At 39.2% G+C, this 25,395-nt stretch overlaps 1 protein-coding gene across 1 annotated transcript in view; it reads left to right on the top strand.

Annotated features, from left to right (window-relative positions):
- The first annotated feature begins 981 nt into the window (after positions 1 to 981).
- The window catches only part of LOC119424024 (testican-2), a 59,371-nt gene continuing 34,957 nt past the window's right edge, over positions 982 to 25,395 (top strand). Inside the window, exon 1 of the mRNA XM_037691482.1 lies at positions 982 to 1,183. Coding sequence (XP_037547410.1) covers positions 1,028 to 1,183 — 156 coding nt within the window. The 5' untranslated portion in view covers positions 982 to 1,027. The remainder of the gene's footprint in view (positions 1,184 to 25,395) is intronic.

The raw sequence follows: 25,395 nt of genomic DNA, 5'->3' as shown, positions 1-25,395 counted from the left end.
CAACGCTTGAAGAATGTGTTGAGGATGAATCTCAGCTAATATTAGCTCAACATCTGTACATTTATATGAGTTATAGTCATTTTTGTGTTCACTAAGTTTGAGTAGCTGTGGCAGCCATCTTGAATTTGGTTGTCTCCAAAAATTAATCGTTTGTATATATGCACCCAGTGCTTAAGTTCTTAGAGTTTCACAAAAATTCAAAAAGTGGTTCATGATATATTTTGCCAACAGACAAACAACATTGACACCAATAAATAATGCCAAAAAATGTAGGCAAAAATGTCGCCCAATCATAATTGCTTGAAGTATGCGTTGTAAATCATTTTCAGCTGCTGCCACACCAAATGTTTAGCTCAGTTTCTGTCAAACTGGCTAAACTGTAGCCATTTTATGTTATCTAATTTTAGCTTGCTATGGCAGCCACCTATAATCTGATCCACTCCCAAAGTTAAAGAGTTTTATCTGTGCATCCATTGATTCCTTTCTGAGAGTTTCTTTAAAATCGGTCCAGTGGTTTAGAAGATTTTTTGCTAACAGACACAGTTGACGCCGATAGTTGATGGCAATTTTTTTAAGAGATCTTGCATTATCAGTGCATGCTAATGTGTTTGGGAGTACCCTCAGCTACTACCTCACTTGATTTAACCCTGGTAGCTGACCAGTTGATGGAGTTACAGCCATTTATCTCTTTGCAAATGGTGCTCAGGTGTGGCAGCCATCTTGAATTGGATTGACTCTAAAAGGTAATCACCTGTAAATATGCATCTGGAGATTATTTCCTGACAGTTTCATTAAAATCTATTCACTGGGCTGTGAGATATTTTGCTAACACAATGCACATAGATGATATTATCGCCTCTCAGGCAATAATGTAAAAAAAAATAAAAAATCAATTCAGGGATGGAGTCCCTCCCTCCTTGCCTCTCCTCCTCCTCCTGTCTCATTCCCATTCACTCCGTGCAGGCAGCAGCAGCAGCAGCAGGAGCAGGAGGAGAAGAAGGAGGAGGAACATCCCCGAACCAGCATCATGAGGGTCGCGGCGTGCCTGTGTCTGCTGGTGGGCGTCTCGCTCCAGGTGGACGTGAAAAGTGGGAAAGCTGGGAATTTCATGGAAGACAAGCAGTGGCTGTCAACCATCTCCCAGTACAGCCGGAAGACCAAACACTGGAACCGCTTCAGAGACGTGAGTAGCTCCGTGCGCACTGCCGCCGCCGCTGGCTCTGCGCGCACACCTCACATAAACATCTTAGCTTTAAATCAATGAATAAAAGTGGAATCATAGGATCTGTTGAGACAGAGGTAATGCGGATAAGTGTGCGCCTTTGTTTGCGTGCCTCTGCAAATCATTGACTCGTGGATAAATTATTATCTCTTGGATTGATTACCTTCACTTTACAGTATATATCTGAAAAGTTGGCAGCAAAATGTCAATAAAAACACAGTATGTAGTCATTTGCACGTCTCATAAACCCATATTTTATTCACAGTGGAGCATAGAAATATAAGTTTGTATGGATGGGGAGGGGGGGTTGCAATTTTGAATTTTATGACCGCATCTCATCTCAGGCAACAGCATCATGTTTACCACAATCACCCCCCTCTTCTTGCACCTGCCTGCAAACTTATAGGAACTGAGGAGACCAGCTGCTTGTCTGATGTATTTGTCAGACCCGGCTCTTCTTTGCTGGATCTTTCATTTTATTCAGTTCAATTCAGTTTATTTATAAAGCACCAAGTCACAACAGAAGTCGTCTCAGGGCACTGAGCAGAAACATTCATGTACATAAAAAGCCAATTAATAAAAGTGATTGCGTTGAATCTTCAGTCTCCCACCCTGAGCAAGCACGAAGGCAACAGTGGAAAGGAAAAACTCCCTTTTAACAGCTACATACCCAGCATCTTTTCTTTGTTGCAGGTTCCTCAACAAGAGTTTGGTCTCATTTGACATTCTCTGTTGTACTTTTGACATCATAATTAAAGATTACTGAAAAAAAATAAAGTGATAAAAGTATTTTACATTTAAAATAACATCTTGGGGGGCCAGATAAGATGTCAACGAGGGCCACATTTAGCTCCCGGGCCTTGACTTTGACACGTATGAGATAAGGAAAGACTTGAGCCTAACTTTAAAAGTAGAGAAGGTGTCAGTCACACAGACAGAAACTGGAAGTTGGTTTCACAAGAGAGGAGCGTGAGAACTGAAATGATTTAAATGAAATACAAATGTATGATGAGTCAAATGCTTTTAATTGAGAGAGGTCTGGATTGTGGGCAGGCCAGTTCAGGACTCTTCTACTCAAAGCTATACTACAATGGATGCAGTAGCAGGTTAGCATACTGAAACATGTAAGGCCTTCCCTGAAACAAGACCATGTCTGGATGGAAGCATGTTGCGCTAAAATTCTATATTCTGCTCTGCATTGATGGTACCATACGCTGCACATGCCTATAGGCACTACAGTAATGCACCCCTATAACATCAGATAAGCAGGCTTTTGAACTGAAAACTGAAAATGGTTCAGGTCCTGGTTTGGAGGTTTCTAAAACCAATGATCAATTTTGGTTCTTCTTACCACAGAGATGTTTTACACTTGGCCTCAATCGGTTTCAACTGAGCTTTGACCCAAAGAAAGTCAGCTTTTCTGTATATGGCTTATTTTTATGCATGATATGGCTTCAGTCAATATTTATGGGTGACTCGGTGAACTGTGTTTACAGACAATGATTTGTGGAAGTGATTCTGAGCCCATGCAGCAATGTCCAGAACAGAACCAGACCTGGTTTTCAGAAGATCAATACTGGCCCTTGTCTTTCGAGCTCAGAGCTTTCTCCAGATGATGGGACATTGAAGTTCCATCTGTCCATTAAGGAACGATATTTTTAAATTGCTTCACTAATTTTAGCTGCGGTTTTTCACAGACTGGTGAACCTCTGCCCATTTTTACTTCTGAGATTCAGCATTGCTCTTTTATCCACAGTCCTCTTACTGACCTGTTGGTAATTAACCTCATTAGCTGTGAAATGCTCCTCCAGCTGATTCTTCTTATAGCCTTTTGTTGCCCCTGTCCCAACCTTTTTGAGATTTTTCTGCCATCAAATTCAAATTTTATAGTTGTAGGGGTTCAGCTTGGATGTGAGATCTGATTTGAAGTTGTCACTTGTGTCTAATTTTTAATGAGCTCATGCGAGGAGCTGTTTCAGCAGGATACAACCCCCCCCCCCCCCCCAAATGTCCCTTGGGAGAAATTAAAGCCCTCAGCTCAGAGTTTTTTCAGGGTATGAAAGCTCATTAGGATGATCTGATGTAAGGAGACCTTGTGTGATAAAAGGCTAACTACTAAATTCAGGATGCTGGAGACCTTTAGGAGTCTCAGATCCAGTTGTCTGATCTCGTTCCTGGGAAATCTCAGCCCAGACAGAAAGTCTTATCAGTGTCGGCCAGAGAGGAGCCTTTTACCATCTTTGGTGTGCAGGTGATATTTCAAACTGGACCCCGAGAGGATTTGTAATTGAATCGCAAATATGTGCCTTCAAAATTTACATATCCTCCTCCTCCTCGGTGTTTAGAGCGGCGGGCTTCACCCGTTTTCCCTTTGGCAGCGTCACCTCTAAATCATTCTGAGCAGACTTGCTTCTCGTTTTTTTTAAAGTTGGTTTGGAAATTCATACTCAGTCTATTTGAGTTTAAATTTTCATCGCAACAAAATGCATATTAAAAAACTTTGACTCAAAGTCTTTTGACTCCGGCAACTGAATTTATTTATTTAGTTTCCTCATGAAATGTAAGAACGTACAGTAGATGTATTTTCTTTAAAAAATTAAAAGTTTGACCCTCTGAAATATAAATAAGCTTGACTAGCCCCTGGTGCTAAGTGATAGTCTTGGCTGCCATTTTGCTAGGTGCTACAGCTATCAAAACCACACATTATCAACATCTTGTGTGTGCTGCTAGTCCAAAAATTGATAAAAACAGCCCTAATTTACTTTATTAAAATATACCACGCATGTAATAAAAACAGTAAAACAGTTAAAGTATTCTGTAAATGCTTTCCAGCAAGCTCAGTCAAGCTTTAACAATGGCAATATCCAACTCATCAAGCTAATACTACTTTGATTAAATTTCTGAGTGCTCTAGTTATTCTAGCCAAACCTGTATGTAGCTACATTTTAAGTAATTAAGTACTTTACCATCTACTTGGTCCAACCAAACCTCTGTTGCTAGTGTCTATAACTTATTGCATTCCAAATAATATCTTCAGCATATAACATTTACTTTTTTCCTCCTAATTCTGAAAATATTTAGACCATATACCATGCACTTCAGCATTTTGACAAGGATATTCGAGTTTTTGTCTCAACTACACTAACTCAATATCTTCATCAACTTTACAAAAGAAAAAAAAAAGGAAACCTGGTTTGTAGACTAATGGATATTATTAAAGAAAATGTTTCACTGAAATTGATTATATATTTTCATTTAGCTGGTATACCTACCCAAAAATACCCGGTTTAAAATTTTTCATATCAGTCTAGTGTAGAGAAAGTGATAACCCAGGTTTAATAACCATGTATTATTCTCAAAGAACATAATACCACCTTTTTTGGAGTTTAGGTCTGAATAATTATAACAAAATATATATTTTTTTCAGATATCCATGGTCTACTTCCATGTTGACAGTAACTAACACATAGCACTTAACAAGATGGCGACACATTTTATTGCCTTGGCTTGTTAGCATAAACTGCACTGTTTTTGGCCATTCCAGTGTACTTAATGGTTTGTCCAATCACCTGCTGTGTACTTTAGGTATTTTTTTCTCATGTCTTAAATCTTTATTACTTTTTATTTGGTAATTTCAAAACAAAAACAAAAATTCCACCTCCAACATTCAAAGTGGGAAACCTTCATCACATTTACAACCATAGACAAGAAGACCAGAACAAGTTTTGTCAGGAAATTTCCTAAATTTGACACATTTTGTCTTTATTTTGTGAGTGGTTAATCTTTAGTGCTTGAGAAATAACAACAAACCCATAGCATGTTGCTGCCACGACCATGCTTTACTATGGGGAAGCTTTTGTGGAGTAATGTGTTTTTGCTATATTACTCCAACTGCTTTTTATGGTCAGAACATTCAGTTTAATCATCTAACATGTTTAACGGAGTCTCCAATACCTTTTTGTTGAAATACAAGCCTGATAATCAGTTTTCTTCTGTTAGAAATAAAGGCGTGCCCAAAACAAAATTGAAAAATCTAAGCTTTGTAGATGATTTAGTCTGCCGTGGAGCTTTTCACTTCCTTCAAACTCCCCTTTGGCCTCTCAGTTATTGCTCCTATTGATTCCTTCATGCCTCGTGACTTTTAGTGGGCTTTCTTTTCTTTCTTGGTTTGTTTTAGTGTCAAATTAGTTTTGTTTCAGAAAGCATTTTGAGTATTTGATACTGCTTTTATAACCGAACCCTAATCTATACTCCTCCAGGAGTTTGTTTTTGTCTGTTTTGGATCATTCCTTTGTCTTTGCTGCCATACGTTTTGCTCACTGGTGTATATTCTTGCAAATTATTCACTACAGTTATGTGACACTTTTCCATTAAATTGTCTGGTACGATGTGGTAAAACAGTATTTATTTATTTCCAGGTTTCCATTACTTCTGTTACTTTAACACTTCCAATAATCCAAACAGTCTCGGATGTTATAGCGTTGTGAAACACTGCAAACTAAAAGTTATTATGCAGGAATTACAACTTGTAGGAAATGACATCATCTAAACATCAGCGCACACAGACACATTAACATGCTTTCTTTTCTTTTAAAGCTACCGTTTACATCATAAATCATGTTTATCTCATTTGAGTCATATTGGGTGTCTATTAACTGCAAATAAAACTTTTCAAATCAATCTTTTTTTTATCCTCTGGTGATAGTGGCAAACTTGTTCAGTGCAGTAACCAATTTATATTTTCTATAACCTCGTAACACTGAATGGACGTGTCTGCTAAAATAAATCAGTGAAATGAAACAAACACACAGGGAAGTTGTTTGTCTCATCCTCAGCAGTTTGACACAGGCTAGCAAAGATGGACAGCTAAACCTGAACAACTCAATTCATCTCAATTCAATCCAGTTTATTTATATAGCGCCAAGTCACAACAGACGTCATCTCAGGGCACTGAACAGAAATGCATATATAGTAAGTTAATGACATGACGGTAATTATCTGAGGAGCAGACTGCTTTGAGTTTAATTTCATCGCAGAACTCTCATCTTGAGCAAGCATGAAGGCGACAGTGGAAAGGAAAAACTCCCTCATGAGGAAGAAACCTTTAGCAGAACCAGGCTCAGGACAAGTGGCCATCTGCTTTGACTGGCTGGGTTTGAGAGGAACAGGAAGGAGGAACAGATACACAATGGCAGGTCGAGGATCACATGTTAAGATAGAAATAGCATCAAATGAAAACTATTCATTTGTAACAATTCATTTTAAGAAATGTGGTCAATTTGTCCTCCAGTAGTCTAAGTCTATGGCAGCATAACAAGCCAACCCCAACTATAGGATTTATCAAAAAGGAAAGTCTTAAGCCCAGTCTTAAAACTGGACAATGTGTCAGCCTCATGGACAGAAACTGGAAGTTGGTTCCACAAGAGAGGAGCCTGATAACTGAAAGATCTTCCTCCTATTCTGCTCTTGGAAACTCTAGGAACCACAAGTAAGCCTGCAGTCTGAGAGCCAAGTGCTCTGTTGGGAAAATATGGGACAATAAGATCTGTAATTTAAGATGGAGCTAGGTTGTTGAGGGCTTTGTAGTTTAGAAGTAAAATTTTGAATTCAATTCTGGACTTGACAGGGAGCTAATGGAGAGAAGCTAAAACTGAAGAGATATGATCTCTCCTACTAACTCCAGTTAAGACTCTTCATGAACTAGTTTTTCTGCATCATTTTTAGATAAGATGTTTCTAATTTGATCTAAAAATGATGCAGAAAAAACACAATAATTAACTGTGGAGACCGAAGCTGTGAAAAGCAGAGACAAATGTTTTGTCATGAAAGACAGTATTTGGAGTAAGCTTTGTCTGTATCGCTGCAAAATTTGTCATGAACCACTTGATGGATTTTAATGAAACTTTCAAGAAATAACAATTGTGTGTTCATCTACAGCTGATTAACTTTTTGAGCTTAATTCAGTTATTTGGGTTAATATATTGTTTGGATTGAAGGTAATATTGGCGCTCTCATGGGCAATTTCAAATTAACCCTCCAAAAAGTAATTTAAAATGATTACCATAACCAAGAAAATCATTTAAAAAGCTACAAAACGTTAACTGTTCAGGAAATTGACTGATCTCTTGACATAAGCTTGTGTGTTCAGATTGAACAACGTGTTAATTACATCAATTCTTTATGAATTCTCCTTGTGTAGCCCTCAGTCTTATGGATTAATTAAACTTTAGCACAGCTAAAACCAGACACAGTCTCTTAAATGTCACATTGGAAACAAACGGTTTGATTAGTTTAATCAAAGTTTAATTAATCTGCTTTGAATTTCATTTTAAACATCACAGCTGTGAGATTGGCTTGTTTTAAAATCACTATCTGTGTAGAAAATATGTGCAATGCCCTCTTCTGTGCTGCAGCATATGAAAGTGCACTCAGTATAAAGAACTGTGGTTTTTCTTTCCAGCAATATCTGCACATAATAATAAAAAAAAAAGGCAAATATGAAGCATATGTGATCGCGCGAACAGATGGATTTGCTTGCATTTGCTCAGACTGGTCTTGTTTTCGCTCGGGGCTCTGAGCTGCAACGTCTGAAATGTGAAAGGGCTGCGTTTGTTTATTCGGCAAACAAGAAGTGTGAAAAATAGGAATATTCATGCTGCACCTATATGAGAAATAAATCAGGGAAGACAGACTTAATGTTAGCGGTGTGCATGTGATTATCCAGCCGGAGGCAGAATAAAGATGTAGAGAAATGAAGACCAGTGAAGCGTCGTCGTCATTTAAGCTAATATCGAAAATGTCAAAACAACAAGGTTTGCATTGTTGCCTACCAACAAGTTGATCGAATTAAACATGGCTGCAATAAATCATTTGCATCATTGTTTTAAAAAAACAACCTAAAAATAGCATTTACGGTAATTTAGTTCTGGAGTGTTCGGGGTGGATCTGCTCAGTGAGGGCTCAGGCCGCTGAGCCTGTAAACAACAGAGTACTGTTCATCCACGGCCGGATTCTGCTAACTCCCTGAACATTGCAGACAGGGACCTCATTAAGTAGCCCTGCAGTCTTTCTACCCACCACAGAGAACTGTTCAGGGTCTGCACCTGCTCTGTGCTTTTAATGAGGCAAATCTGCAAGATGTTCTTTTCAGGTGGCTCCTCTATTCTTCTGAGTATTAACATCAGTGCCGTGACGCAAAGCACGAGCATTCATTAGTGCTACTGTTACACAGAACTTTTTTGATTTAAGACACTGATGTATGCAGTAGTTCCCTAAACTTCACCTAAAGCCTGCGCATGCAAACATTTGCTGATAATCAATACAAAATAGAAAATGTTGCACTATTTGTTGTTGTGTGTATGTTAGCAGGAAACTCATCTGTGATCAGAAAAGATGTGAAATATGGTGTGAGTGATTTTTTGCTACTACCACACCAAATTTTTAGCACAATAGCTATAAAATTGACTGAGTTATAGCCGTTTTTGTGAATTTTAAGGTCGGTTTGCAGTAGCATCCATCTTGAATTTACTATAAAAGGAAATTGTCAGTGTAATGTGTATTATTTGCACTCATCATGATCAATAACTCGCCTGTGAGAACATTCTGCAATGTCCTACTGCTCATGTTGTGATGTGTGATATTAACAGTCCCATACTGTGATCAGTCAGTGAGGAACAGAAAGAACTGGTTGTTTTGATATCCTCAAGGGCTGATTGATATGATATTGATATGATAGAGTTAATATGATATGGTGACATGTTTCAAGCAGAGTCCTTGACTCAGATCCACTCCTTCCTGTCTGCATGTGGACCTTTCGGTGACAGCTCGGACATGGAGGAGAGGAGCTCAGGACTGGGCTGGGGGTTATTCTAAAAAACTAACTTGTCCGGTCCAGAGCGTTAGAGCAGGTCAGGGTTTCACACGGATGAGAGCACTGATAACAGTGTAATCTAGGCCTGTCACGATAACAAATTTTGCTGGGCGATTAATTGTCTCAGAAATTATTGCGATAAACGATAATATTGCTTGAAATAATTAGTGATTATTGACAAATTTAAGAAGAAATGTTGGTTAATTTGTTTTGAGGGTAGTACCTTTTTTGGACCACCGGATGGTCGTATAAGACTGTTTGAACTGAAGGATGTATAGTGAGGGAGCGAGCAGCGTGTCTCTTTAAAAAAAATGGGAAGGAGGCCCCTTGACGTGACATGGGCTTCCTCTTTTTCCTTTTTTTTTTGGTTCTCAAAATGGCGGACACTTGATGTGGTTTGAGCTCTTTAGCATAGCATTTTTCACACAAAGCTTTTAATAAAAAGTCAGTAAAAAAAACTTCTTAGTTTCTTTTTGCAGAGAAAAACTTTTTACATGAAAGCACGGGTTTCAACCGTGAATTTTGGAGCTTCGACAAGACAGAGTTTTTTTTTTCCCAAGGTCGGCCTGTTAGCTTAGCTCAGCTTAGCTGCTTTAAATGATCCAAAAACGCAATTTTAGATGGTTAAAATGGATTTTAAAGAGAAAGAGCACCAGAGTTGAGGCTTTTGTCATCCAGTGTCTTTAGTAGAAAGAGAGATGAAGAAACGATAAAGCAAATAAATGAAAATGAGGTGGATAATTTTCATTTATCACGCGAATAATTGATTCATTGTTTATCGCGACAGGCCTAGTGTAATCTTGTAATTGCATGTTCTGTGAATTGTTGGACTGCTCTCCAAACCTTTGTAAATAAATCTGATGAACTACACCTTGGTCTGTTTTTGGGAATCTCCTTTTTTCCCACGACAAAATCAGTTGTAGTTGTACACCCAAAGAACTGATATCTGTTTATAAAGTTAAAAATGTAGTTACCAAATTGCCTGGTCATAGAAGAAACAGGGATTTCAAGAGAGTTTTACACAGTTTCATTCTCTTACAGTAATTGTTTTGGTGACAGGTACATTTCCTTTTTTGTTAGTTGCCAAAAGTCAACCCAAAAAGGTGCATAATAATTGCTTTCATAACAAGCCACTTTTATTTTCCAGGTCCTTCCACTTACTAATTAAGGAAATCAACAGTTTGCCAAAGTGTCTTACATTCTTTGTATTTCATCACACCAGTATTTGGTTACAGCTGCTGAATTAAACCACTCTTGGAGTATCACATCCCTTGATATGCCCTGAGAACATTTTAACCAACTACCAGTACGTTTTCTCAGATTTGTAGTCAGTATTGCAGTGACAATTCTTAGTGAGTCTGAGGTTGTTTCTGACAGAGACTGAATTCTCTAATGTCTTGAGAAAACCACTAATTACCCACCCAATTAAGCTTTCATAAGCACCCTGCTTCATTCTCATTATTTATGCTGTGCTGTCATGAATGGGACATACTGATGATGAGTTTACTGACCCCACAACAAGACGGTGCCTGACGGAGGTCTTGATAAATGGAGGATCAGGGGTTAGCTCTATTTTTCAGCCGACACAATGCCGTCATATCTTGACACCGGTGTCTTTCAGCTCAGAGAGCCACTGTCAGCTGAGGGTTGTGTGCTCCTGTAATCACCCATGGCTATTTATTAGCTTCCCATGGAATTTATGCCTCGGCGGCGCTAACAGCCAGTGTAATTACGGGTATGAAAAGTTAGAGCAAGAAGGCGGTATGAGATTATAGAAATATTATAATGAGGCTCATTTGCTGTTATGATCGAGTGTCAGGCTGCTGGTTGGAAATGATGTCTGAGGGAGAACCATAACTGTTAAATGAGCCAAAAGTTATCTCCTTCTGCTGAAGCTAATATTATCTCCAGTTTGGGAGATTTTTCTTTTTGCACACTACAGGCCTAGCCTTCCTTGCAGCAATGCACATCGCTCGCTGCCTTTCATGTCAGCGTTTTAGGCTAAAATCATCTTGTGTTGAGAAATTATGAAAATATAGCTATTCTGGTCAAACTTTATCTCCTGCTGTATTGCAAGATCTTTCATCATCTGTTAGCTTTTGCAGTATGCATTGCGAAACACTAGCACCCCACCAAATTTTAGCTCAACATCTGTAAAAGTCACTGAGATTTAGCCATTTTGTTTTAGCTAAAGTTTAGCTTTGGCAGCCATTTTGAATTGATTACAATCTAAAAATGTTAATCATTTGTAGACGGGCAGCGAATAAAAATTTCTGATAGTTTCATTGAAATTTGTGCAGTGGCTCATGAGATATTTCGCTAACAGACAAATAAAGTTGACTCCAACATATAATGTCAAGCTTATAAGCAAATATGTTGTGCGATCTGTTGCTCTTAAAGTTTATGTTTGGGACAATGCTCAGCTACTACCGCACCAAATAGCCGTGAAACTGACTAAGCTACAGCTATTTCTGTTGGCTTAGATTGCTTTGCTGTGGCAGCCATCTTAAATAAAGTTCAGAAAGAGATAAATCCAAAAGGTAATCAGTTGTAGATGTCGACTCAGTGATTACTCTCTGAACGTTTCATTAAAACCTGTTTAGTTATTCATGAGATACTTTGCTACTTTGCTAACAGTACAAAAAAAAATCAAAGACAAACAGGCAAAAACATTTTGGCTCTGGCCAGCAGTTGCTAGAAAGTATAAAACAACAAAACTAATTTTATTACATCATTTTGCCGTCAACCTCTACATCCTTTTGGTGGAGGTGAATATCAATAGGACGCTGAATTCCTTTGGAAAAAGAGAAAAAAGGAGATTCTGTTGGCTTTCCAATGCACATGTGGGTGGCTCTTAATTAAGTGCTTGGTGAGTGCGTCCCGTGCAGAAGCTCCTCATACCAGGTAGCACATTATTTCCAAAAAAGTAAAGAAAACCGATAAGAATTCAGTATAGTGTTTTAAATTATTTTTCTTGTTCCACAGCTTAGATTTGTCTTGGTTAGCAACATTTCTGTGTCTGCTCAGAGTCCATGGTAGCTGCTTGTTGTGAAAGGACAGTACATGCGGTTTAATAAATGCCGTAATTGAGTCTGGCTGCGCCTATATTAATGTCTTAATGCACACACACAAACACACACCGCAACAGCACTGATGGTCTGGATTTCATTTTTTTCAGCTGGTAACTTCTCTGAGAGTTGCTGAAATGTCGGGCTGAATAATTAGCTGTTCCACAGCTCTTCTCCTGGCTCTATTGTTCATGCATTATTTATAGTGGCATCTGCCTGAGTTGTGTCTCTTTACTGTTGGAGCTTCTGTATGCCGTGCTGCAGGCGAAGAGATAAATTCTGCCACTCTGCAAGTCCATCTTTCCTTATGGCTGGCACCGCAGTGCCAACATCCAATCGATGAGCCAGGATTTTGACAAACAAGCACATGGAAGTATGTCAATACTTGTGATGAGTTGATGATGGGAATAGGAAATAAAAAGTACTCTATCTGAATGGAGGTTTTAGATATATTAGTTCACAAGTACAGCATAGAACAACAAACAAAATACATGTTGACAGCACAGATGTTGGGCTATACTGTACATGCATACATATTATATATATATATATATATATATATATATATATATATACATACATACATACATACATACATACATACATACATACATACATACATACATACATACATACATACATACATACAAACATACAGCCATACCATGAGTTGAATCATGGTGAGTTGAGAAAGTTATTTTATCCATGACCAGGTGCAGTGGTGGAGTCAGGGGGTGGCCAGGGGCTTGGCTTATAGATTAATCTTCAGCCATCCAAAGAACCACCCACATCATTTGAAGAAACTATGCTTTTAAGCAATATGAAAAACTAGAAAGCATAGTTTCCTCAACTGACTTGGGCGGATGATTTACACATATACATAGTAATGGATATTTTGGATTTTGTCGTGGCAATCCAATTTTTAATAGGGACCTCTTTGACACCTTGATGCAGCCACACACAAAAATGGAAGTTGGCACATTGCTTATTTCAAGTTATGTTGCTCACAACATGGAAAGACATTTATGTCAGCCATCTTTGATTTTGACGGCAAACCAATTTACAAAATAAACTTTTCTTATGCCTAGATATAAACACACACCAAAACTGAAGTTGGTACCTGAATTATTTTTCAAGTTATGGCACTTACAACATGCACACATGCCTGGACGGATGGATGGATGTAGGGCATTTCCTATCCCATCTTTTGCTTCATGACAGGAGACAAAAGCAGTAGCATCAGCTAAATGTAGCACCTTCCGTGCAGCCTTGGGCTCCTCCACCAGGAATGTCTTAACGTTTCTGCCAGAATATTAATGGGATTCTTCATTAATGGCAGTGTAAAGGTTTATAAACCAGTATTTGCATGAACAACAATGATATTTTGAGATTTACGCTTTAAGACAGCAGCAATTTACTCTATTTTGATCTCAAGTCAATTTTGATTGGCTGTTAGCTTATCAGTCTGATCAGTGTTAAATTCTATTATTTCCCCAAATTATGTCATTTAAAGAGCTTTCTGCAATAAGGAGAATGTTGTTCTTAACCTTTTCTTTATAACCTTTTCTTTAAAAATCTGAACTATCCCTTTGAGATTCTATAATTTCAAGTCACAGTGCAAATGTTTTGACTGTGTAGACAAATGGAATTTATGTATTTCACCCTGTAAAGAATGTACCAGCACTTTATTTTTAAAATGTACCTGTAGGTTCCCTATTTTAAATGGTAAAATTTGTACACACTAAACACAACCTCATGAATTATTTTCCTCTGGTTGTTAAAAAGAAATATAGCGTGTCATGTGCAGACTGAAGAAACACAATGATAAGAATGTGTATTTTACGATCCTTGGCAATTTATCTGCCTCGTCGTGACTATCTGATCCCTGTGGTAACCTTTTTTGCCATTATTCACAAACAGAAAGGGAAAATTCAGTTTACCCTTCACTGGGTAAACACTGTAGGAGAGGCTTCACCTGCTACAAAAGCTCTCCAGCGAGGAGACGGGGGGAGAGTCAGGGGAGCTGTTATCTCAGTGGAAATGATTAAACCTGGAAAACAGCCTGCAAACATAGCTGTGTATGGATCAGCCAGGTGGATATGCATTGAGTCTGCAGAGCAAGGTTGTCCTAAATAGAACCAGTTTTGCCTCCGGTGCCATTTTATTTCTAATAGATGTCTTTCTGTGGTTACCATGTTGTGCTATAAATTGCACAAAAAAGCTACACGGCTTCATCACTTGTTCTCAGTAAAAATAGATAGAATATTAAAAGGTGCTTAGGTTCAACGTGGCATTGATAGATTCCTTGCTGTAGGCCACAACTCACTCACTGTTGAAACAGCATGGCAGGTACCATACAATTAGGCCAGGCAGCTACAAAAGCTGAGGACATGCTCTTGCCTGAGGAGAACCAGCCTCTCTTTCTGCCTCCCTGCTAAGTTTGATATTCACATTGAACGAGATGGGTCTGTCTGTCCCCGAGCCACACATGGACCATCAGCGAGAGCTGAGCCTCCTCTCTGTATTAACGGCACTAAGATAGAGGGAGGTGTCAAGGGCATGGAAAAGGATCCTGTCTGTGTACAAGTATGTGACGATATATTTGTTTGGGTCTGTGTCAGAGAGGAACTTGCAATTTGTCGAGCTGGCAGGGTTATGGATTACAAAGGCATATTGAAACGACCTTAATCAAGCAAATCGCATAAAGCGCTACGGAGCAGCAGAGTCGAAGCGTTAATAGCTTTTTTCTCAGCTGAAAGAACCCAAGAGAATCTAATTTCTGCGTGATGTAGTCCTTCCTAAAGCTATAATGTGACATCTCAGTGTGCCTCCCTGTTTTACTGTAATATCCCTCTGCTACGGCGAGAGATTAGCATTATCAGCAGCCACAACAACCCAATTTGTCCTCATTGCCATGGCAGACGGGTGGAATTAAATGTAATCAGCCGACTAGCGTATTTAACTTAGATACCCCTGTGTGCTGTCTCTTTCAGATCCCTGCAGCATTTTCAAATGGGGTGGTTATCATCATTATGTTCTATAAATTGTACTGCTGGTTTCTACACTTCTCTCTGATGGAGCTTTTGGTGGACTTGTCATTGAGGCCTACTTTATTTAAACAGCTGGTTTACTTGGTCAAATTGGGAAATAAATATCAGTGATGGATGGCTATAGTCCCAGGAGGTTTTTTTTTTTTTTGTAAGTTTACTGAACACACATGCTAACAATACACTACAGCCTGCTCAAATGATTGCACAGCTGCTCCGTACAACAAAACCTTTACATGTGTTTTTGACTTCTACACAAAAGACTGGTTTTACCATTATCATAAATGGCTGAAATGATACAAACATTGCAATTCTTTGTTCAACAACCACTTTTCATGCCAGTTTGAGACTAAAATTACGAGACTAAAATGACAAGTGGAACTGTTTTGGTCAGACCTTGAAAGCAACATTATACATGATTTTATACCTCAACAATCACCTGGATCACAGACTACCTGACAAACAGACCACAGTTTGTGAGGCTGAAGGGTTGTGTGTCTAACCAGGTGGTCAGTAGCTCAGGAGCACCACAGGGGACTGTACTCTCACCATTTCTTTTCTTTCTGTACACCTCAGATTTTTCAGTAGAAAACAGACTTCTGTCATGTGCAGAAATATTCAGATGACTCTGCTGTGGTCGGGTGTATCAGAGATGGACAAGAAGTTGAGTACAAGGTGGACCGCTTTATGGCATGCTGTGGAAACGATCATCTCATCTTGAATGTGAATAAAACAAAGGAGATGACTGTGGATTTCAGGAGAAACAGGAACCGGTCCAACCCCATTTCCATCATGGGAGAAGAAGTTGAGGTGGTGGAGAAGTATAAATACATTGGAGTTCACCTGGACAACAGACTGGACTGGAGATGCAAGAGTGAAGCCGTCTACAAGAAGGGACAGAGCAGACTGTACTTCTTGAGGAAGCTGAAGTCCTTCAACATTTGCAGCAAGATGCTGCATGTCTTCTATAAGTCTGTTGTAGAGAGCGCTATCTCTTCTGCCATCATCTGCTGGGGTAGCAGCACCAGAGAAAGTGACTTAAAAAAGATCAGCAAGCTCATAAAGAAGGCTGGCTCAGTTCTGGGGACTCCTCTAGAACCTTTGGAGATGATTGTACAAAGAAGGATTCTTCATAAAATGAAGAACATTATAGACAACCCTCAGCATCCTCTTCATCAGACTGTCATACAACAACAAAGTGTCTTCAGTCAGAGGCTTCTTCAGATCTGCTGTAAGACAGACCGCTACAAGGTCTCTCTTGTAAATGAGTCCCGAGGCTCAATGGGATCAACCTGTGTAAATAAAGGTTGAATGAATGAAAGAGACCCTTCCTGCCCACAGTTGCCAGCATTTAGAACAACACTTTAATGAAACCAGAATGAGTTATAACAACATTTAATTTATCTTTGGTATGAATAAAGTAATTTTGAATTGAACTGAATACATTATTGCAAGATGCTACGTTCAGAGTATGTATTGTCAATGACTCTCAGCTACAACCACATCAAATTTGAACTCAATATTTGTCAAATTGACTGAGTTCCAGATACATGTCTTTTTGTGTTGGCTAATGTTGATTAGTTGTAATGGCCATCTTAAATCCAAAAGTAAGTGAGTCGTAGATTTACACAAAATTATTATTTTCTGAGTTTCATTAAAATTCATCCAGTGGTCCAGTTTATTTTCCCTTCTGGGCAAAATAAGTTGATTTCTTAGAATTTTTTTGAAAGTGTAATTTACTTCCTTAGCCTTGAAAATGCATTCAATATCGATTTAAGTTCTTTTTTTTAAGGTTAGTGTGCAAATTAGTTTTAAGTTCATTCATTTATTCATGTATTCTGATAACTTTTTGTGTTTGCAGATCAATAATTATGAGTCTAGAAAGTGAAAACAGCACACCGGCCAAATTTCTCAACTCGTCTTTTTTTTACGGGCTTTTCTGCTAATATTGTATGCAGAAAGCAGCAGCGAGGCTCGGCACGGTAAAGAGAGCTCCGTATAAGCTCCGAGCTCCCTGGGGCATCTGAGCAGAGCTCAACCTGAAGTCTCGCCTCCTCTCTATCCTCCTCTTTGTTTTGCAAAGGGGAGGGGAGGGAGTGCTAAGATGCTGCAGAGACTGTTTTTCCAGGGTTCTGCCTGGATCAGCAGTGTGGTCCAACAGAATCCATTTTTTCTGCACCGTCTTACTCCTCCTCTCCAATTACTGCATCTCTCAGAGCATGCAGCGCCTTGATTTGGCCATGAGGTCCACTACGGCAGAGTGAGCTTGGCCACTGTTTGATGTGTCACTTCACCAGTGATTTGAGACCAAAGTGGAAGGAGCTTGTGAAGAGCAGGTTTTTGTGATGCAACTTCCTGAAATCTGCATTTATTTTCCAGATAAGCTGCTCCATAGGGAAGAAAAAGACTTTCAGGTTGAAATCTTTTATTTTCTGTACACGTAAAACCAGCTTGTACCTTCGCAGGGAGTGTCACCACAATTTCATTATCTACATTTGTCTGCAAAACCTTAACCAGTGAGCCCTGACTGCTTCTTCATTTCAGTGGTGTGAAAATGTTTCAGATGGATGCCTGCTTCACAGCGGCCTTCTTCATGCTTTAGGAGCTGAGATGTGCCCTTCAGCATGCAGAGACAGCTGCAGATTGTGCTTGTACTGTACTGCATTGCAGGCAGCCATATTACTTTGTGAAGCAACATGCGTCCTTCGCCTCTGCACGCCCCCGAGCACTCCCGCTCAGGTGATCAATTTTATCCAGCTCGGCGTTTGCTCAGCTGCAACTTAATCCAGTAATAGTTGGGCATTTGCTTCAACTGAGACAATCTCGGGTTTTTTTTCCTCTTTGTGGATTTCTTCTTTAGTGAGTGGAAAAATCTCAGACTTTGTGGTTTGAAACCAACCTCATACATCACGTCTGAAAGTTCACGAGTTGCCGAGTGAGATAAGAGCTGTTGCTGTGATTTCTGCCTCAAATGAAAATGAGGTGCTTTGCTTCTCGGAGTGTGGAGAACTCTTTTTCATTCATTCATTCAACCTTTATTTATACAGGTTCATCCCAATGAGCCTTGGGGACTCATTTACAAGAGAGAGCTGATTTTAATAAAGAGTGATAACAACGGCGGACAACAAAGACAACAATAGACAATCATAAAGGATGCATACAAATTGAGAATAACGTGAAAATAAAATGGTATTAAAAAATGTAACAAAAAAACAAACAAACAGCTAGATTATAAGGCGGTGTAGAAAACTAAAAACAAGAACATGTCTTTGTTGTTTTTTTCCCATGAGCTTAGCAGATGTTTGAAGCCACTTACAGAGGTCAAGGTCGAGAGCTTTGGATCTTTTTGTAAGATATTCCAGGAAACAAGAGCGGAGTAGGAGAAGGCCCCTTTGCCTAGTTCAGTCCGCACTGAAGGAACACTGCATGTAATAATGTCCTGAGAGCGCACGCTGTAGCTGCACTCACGCAATGACATGTAGGAGGAGATGTATGAAGGCAACGGACCAAGAAGTGATTTAAAGATGAAACTGTACTGGTGAGAGAGTCTGTGTGAAGTTAATGATGTCCAGTTAACCAGTGAATGCAGGGTGCAATGATGGGTACGATAGTTACAGCCAGCTATGAATCTTAGCTCACCATGATAGACAGCAGACAACATCTGCAGGGTGCTTGTAGGAGCGTTCATGTAAATGATGTCACCATAGTCAATAGTTCTATAACGCTACAATTCTACAACACATTGCTGATCGTTTCAATCCATGGTGGGCATTGATGCTAAGGCCGCTTATTATAGGCAACGTTGGGCTTGTTTTTTTCTAAAGTCGCTTGTAAAAAGTTGGGCTTGTTTTGGGCTTGTTTTCATAGAGCTAGTTGCTTGTTTCTTTCGCGAGATTTGGCAACACTGAGTAGGCCTGCATCTTAGTGTCTTTGTTCTTTTCAGAGGCAGCAGGACACAAACAGAACCAAACATTACCTCCATCATAGACCCCAGCATGCTGAACCAAGGAGTCATAAAGACACAGCAAAGACTGCTCCACGATTAACTATAGAGAGAAAGAGGATGGATTTACAACAGCCTCCAAAGTGCTTGCCCTTTCATTGCAATCTGAAGTAGAAAGGGAGACGCAACTAATTCAGCTGCATTAATCAGGCGGCTCACAGCACCGTGCAAATCATGGCTCGGAGAAATGATGATCTGACATTGTCCTGCCAGTCAAACAGGCAGACACACGTCAGTGAACCCACTAGCACAACCCAGTCTGAGTGCAGAGTTGATAAGTCAGTGGCCTCTCACAGGTCTTTCTTTCATTATAGACATGACCCAGAACACAAGCTCTATCCATCAGCCTGTGTTTATCCAGTCACCAGCAGAGTAATTGACTTCATGAAGCTGGAGAAATGACAACTTGTGGAAATGCAAAATGTTCAGATCATCATTTAGCCTCCAACTCATATCCTGCAGCTTAAGTGACGTGCACGCTGCAAATGTCGTTCTTGGAAAATCAATAAGGAATATTGCAGAGGATGGAGTATGTCGTTATTGCCCTGAGAGTGGGGGATTTCATCTGAAAGGTTTCTCCACCTGCACTCTTAATATGGGTGTGTTCTTGTGCATGTAAGCGAGGAAGAATTTCTTGGTATTTGAAAGCGGAATGTAAATCGGAAGACTGCTGAATAATTTTAAAAGGTGCTCTATATTTAAAAAAAACATCGTACTTAGAAATAATGTATGAAACTGAATTTTGGAAAGTATCTTCCTATGAATATGTGGAGTTTTGATCAAAATCATTTTGTATTATCATGCAAAAAAAATTAAAAATTCCATCCTTTTACATAATAATAGCTGTGATTAAATTATTTGGATGTTTGTGTACAACTAGTCTCAAATATTGAGCTTAGAAGGTCAGAAAGTGCTTTTAGATAGGTTGAAATGTGTTTTTAAGGGTTTATTATAGACTGGCTAAAATTTGCAAAAGAAAAAAACAGTTTTTGTAATATTGTTTGGTAGAATATCTGTTATGAAAGAAAAAAAGATTAATTAATGAATTTATTTTTTATTTTTTTTATTCACCATGAATTTATTCTTTGAACTTATGAAGGTGTTTTTGGTGCTTATTAAAACAGTGACTGATGAAAAAAATAAAAAAAAAAAGATGTGAGAAAGGAAAGAGATTGGAGAAAATGACTAAATTCTTCAACTAAGCCAAACTCTGAATCCAGTCAGCAAATCACATCATCAGGTTTTAGCAAATCAGACAATTGGTTTAAAACTGTATTTAAGACAAATCAAAGATGGCTTTGAGCAACAAAAATGACTTCTTGTGTTGGAGGAGATCTACTTTCACTGTCAGAGTCTCAACACTGAGAGAAAATTGGGCAACAATAAATACATTTACAGCTGTTTCACTAAAAGAGTTTGCGGCCAGTGAAGTGTGCAGCCATCAGTATTTGAAAAATCACTCCTATTTTTGTGTTCACGACTTGCAAAACTATATTCTATACAGCGTAAATTATTTTGTTGCTCAACTCATACCCACATCAGTCCACTTTGTACTTCCTCTTGTATCCTTGTTACATCCACCTAGGGCACAGCATATTAAGGAGGGCACAGGACGCACAAATGAGGGTTCAAACGTTCAATTTATTGAAAACAGATTCCTGTGAGCAAAAATAAAGAAGAAAACAAGAACCCTCCCCAATTCTCGTGCCCACCAAAAAGCCACACAAAAACCTAGGTGTCCACTGAAAGCTGGACCTGGTGAGCCGGTCAAACAGAACAAAAGCAGTGGGCCAATCCTATGCAGGGCCGTCGAAGCCGCTGCTGGTATCGGACTAAAACTAGAAAAAAAAAACTACAAAAACATCTATTACAAAAGAAAGAGCGAAAACAGGACAACCACCAAAAAATAAAAAATAAAAAAAATAAAAAAATCTACCTTTATTCGTCTGAGGCCAGAAGCTGCGGCCTACACCGTTGAGACTCATCCAATCAACAGGATGAGCAAGAGGAATAAACAAAGCCCTAAAAACAAGGGTTTCCAGAGAGCAGTCAAAACAAAATGAGCCCAAAAGGAGAGAGCGAGCGAGCTCTCTGGAACCAGCCTATTTATGGGCGGGCGGAACATGCTACAGCTTAAAACAATTAATTAAGGGTTAATTAGTTAACCCAAAATATGTCCAAAGGACAAATAACAATAATGTGCCTCAGGCACATAACAATCCTTCAGAAATAAAGATAAGCAGACACAAGTTTTTCAAAGTTATTGTTTATCATCTGTATATTTTAGACCTGGACATTTAAGGCTGTGTCCTTGGATGTTGCTTCTCGTTGGATCGCTCTCGTGCAAGTGTCAAAATGCCATTTGCCAGCTAGTCACCAACAACCACAGCCCAGTGAGATACCATCTTAAACTACCAATATCTAATTTGTCGTAGAATAACGCTTCTTTTTATATATAATTCTTTTGTCATGCCTGAAATCATTTTGTGTTTCTATTATGTGGGAGATATAAAAACAGAGTTAAAAATCACTTGGATGCCAGTAAATTATATTTTTAATTGAGAAGCTAGTTATTTCTAATTGTGCAGCAGTTTAAAATGAGCTGGAGGGCAGCATCAGACTGGCATACCATTTTAGTCTTTAATATACTGGTAATAATGATATTATGCTGTATTTGGTACTTTTTAATGACAACCTTTGGCCCATTCCTTATGTTAAACAGTTTAAATTGGTATATTGTTTAAACAAATGTAGTTTTTTGGCAAAAAAAATGCCCCACTGGCCTCAAGGCTTTACGTTCCTCAATTTAAATATTTTCAATGTTTCTTTTAGGAGCTGATCCATTCATCATATTGAGCATTGAAGCATTACCAACCAAATCCCTTTACAAACAGTATTGAACTGCATATCTTTCAATGAGACAGACATGCTGTTAAATGGTTTAGGAGCAACCCTGCTGCCATCATGCTGAGTTGGAATCCATTGTGCATAAACATTGAGCCCCGTCTGTGCTCAGGACTAGAATGTCTTTTTTTGTTTTACTTTTCTGTGTTGCAGTGGCTGAGGCTGAGCTTGGCAGGTTCAGGGCTTTTAGTGGTATTTATGTCTCCGACAGAAGAGGCTCAGGCAAGGTGAGGTAGACGTTAACTCAGAGGAGTGCAGTCAGGCTTGCGGCCAAACGTTGTCAGCCTAATACCAGGGAGCAGTCCAGGAGGAGCAGTCACAGCATCTGGATAGTCAAGCTCCATTAGGCTCCTGGCTCTGTTTTACACCTGCTGCATTACAGCCTTGTTGACAAATGGCAGACGAGGTGATGTGTGTCTCTGTGTGTGTCTGTGTGAGTATGATATGAATTACCCAACACAGGAGACCTCCAGCATGAAAACCATACCTCCGTGCTCCCTGATCTTGCTCCTCCTTCCCTCCCTGTTGTCGCAGCTTGCTGTGAACTCTAGCAGCAGCCTGGCTGAGATTCAATGGGACAGCATTAGCTCTCAACCTTGGTGAAGGACTAAAGGCAGCCTCAGCCTGGTGTCCTTGCTGTCACACTGCTGCTGGGGGAAGATAAGCTGTCCGGCCATTCGGACGGGCTGTCGGGGCTCCCATTAGTCCTGGCACCAGTGTAATGGAGGGAATTGCAGAACCCCTGCAAATAATTAAATCTGAGTCAAGACATGAATGGACAATCTTTGATGATTAATGCAGGTTTTGTAATGCGACAGACTTTCTAACTGAGGGGATAACTTGCCTTTTTACACTGTAATGTCAGCTTGAAAGTTCAGCATTTTAGCTGTGATCTTTAAATGCCATGTAAAGATGCAGATCTGACAGAGAAAAGTGGATTTAAATCTGAGTGGGGGTGTTTGACATGTCGTATTAAAAGTTTCTTCTTCACCCTATATGACTCACTGCAAAAAACAGCTTATATTTTTTACTGCTGTATGGGCAATAAAACATTTTTTTTTTTACATGTACTTGCATATATTTAAATAGAAAATCGAACAGAACTCCTTTCCTCTCTTCATGGACCTACTTGGAGATTACTGTAAGATAACTGTGACTCTTCCCTTCCAGATCTTACCAGTTCCCCTGTACATATCTCCCAGCATCACAGTAAATAAACTACACTTACCTTTGTTTCCTGATCTCATGTTCTGCTCTTTCTCAGTTCCTTCCTTTGGTATCTAAAACCTTGAAACCATCATAGCATCATATCACACATCACATTATATCATATTTTACTGCATTATGTAGTTTTATTTGTATTGCATTATATTGTATTGATTTACTGTGTTGGATTGTTTAATACAGTACACAAATATTCTCACTTTTTTATTGAGAACCAGGATTATTATTATTTTTTTTAATAAATATATTATAAGTATCTATTAGAAATGGATTTAGGATTTGGACTTTTACTTATCGTTTTTTGTTATGAAGTGGTGCTATATAAATAAACTGACTTGAAAATATTTATCTCAAACAATCCTGAATCCTGGCCTGGGACCTTTCTGGTAACTGAATTGGTACCTCTAAATTGGTGTGGGCGAAAGTGATTGCTTGTCTTTATAACTGCTTTTCCATTGTTAAATACCACTTTAATTGCTTCATTTCTATTTGGTTCTACTCAGTAGTAGGTGTGTCTCCACTGGGAGTGCGTGAGTGGGATTGTGGGTGGTTCATATGTTTAAGTATAGTTGTGGGTGGCCAGTTTTTCATATAACTCTCAGTACACTCGCTCATTCCTCATTAGGCCTGTCACGATAACAAATTTTGCTGGGCGATTAATTGTCTCACAAATTATTGCGATAAACGATAATATTGTCAAATTTTACAATAAATGTTCATTTGTTTGGGGTGTAGTATAATTTTTGACCACCTGATGGCAGTATAAGACTGTTTGAACCGAAGTAGGGTTAGTTGAGCAGCATGTCTCTAAGAAAAATGGGAGGGAGGGCCCTTGACATGACATGGACTGTGTGGCATGGAGGCTGCACAGCTGCAGAAAGAAAAGCTTTGCAGAGAGTGGTGAAGGCTGCACAGAAATCTGTTGGAATCAGCCTCCCTACCATCACAGACATCTACACCTCTAGATGCAGGAAGAGGGCCACCTGCATCATGAAGGACCCCACTCACCCAGCACACACACTTTTTGCCCCACTCCCCTCAGGAAGGAGGTTGAGGAGCATTAAGTGTAGAACCACTAGACTGAGGAACAGCTTCTACCCTGAGGCTGTTAGACTCATGAATCTCTAACTAGAATAATCACTGTGAAAAACCATATCATGTTGCTGCTGATCTGTTTCATGTTGCTGCTGATCTGTTTTAATGTTGATGTGTTCATGCGTGCACATCTGCTCACAGACTCATGTTCATGTTTGTGCTGATGTTCAATGTTTTGTGTTATGAGTGCTTGGTGTATATTTAGTTGATGTTTTTCTTAGTTCATATCTTAGATGTTATTACTGTTTTTCTTATACATTTTATTGTTGGATGTAACTGGGACCCTGTGTACATAATTTCGCTCCACCACATGTACCACATGAGGTGCGAATGACAATAAAGAAACTCTGACTCTGACTCTCTGATGGACTGACATGGTGACATGGTGGAAGCTCGGTGATTTGAGCTTTTTAGCATAGCATTTTTCCACACAAAGTTTTTAATAAAAAATCAGTAAACAAGTTCTCAGTTTCTTTTTGCAGAGAAAAACAACTTTTTACACAAAGGCACGGGTTTCAACCATGAATTTTGGAGCATCGACAAGACAGAGGTTTATTCCCGAGGTCGGCCTGTTAGCTTAGCTCGTAGCTTAGCTTCTCAGCTTAGCTGCTTTTAACAATCCTAAAACGTGATTTTGGACGGTTAAAACAGATTTTAAAGAGAAAAGAGAAAGAGAGGGGTCACTGAAGAGCACTAGAGTTGAGCCGTGTCTTCAGTAGAAAGAGAGAGACACGAAGAAACGATAAAGCCGGTAAATGAAAATGAGATCAATGATTTTTATTCATCACGCGATTAATTGATTTATTGTTTATCGTGACAGACTTATTCCTCATAACTCTGTTAAGCTCACGCTGTATGTGCTCATCAGTCAAAATGGATAAAAGGGTTCGCACCTCATCATTGATCCACATGATTACATGAGATTTGTAGATCACCATGTCTATCTAGGGGAAGTACGCTTT

Source organism: Nematolebias whitei, chromosome 17 (genome assembly GCF_014905685.2).
Source record: "Nematolebias whitei isolate Nwh7 chromosome 17, NemWhi1, whole genome shotgun sequence".
In the NCBI taxonomy this organism is placed as follows: Eukaryota; Metazoa; Chordata; class Actinopteri; order Cyprinodontiformes; family Rivulidae; genus Nematolebias; species Nematolebias whitei.
Note: the sequence above shows the minus strand (reverse complement) of the source record. Positions and strands in the feature narration are given on the sequence as shown.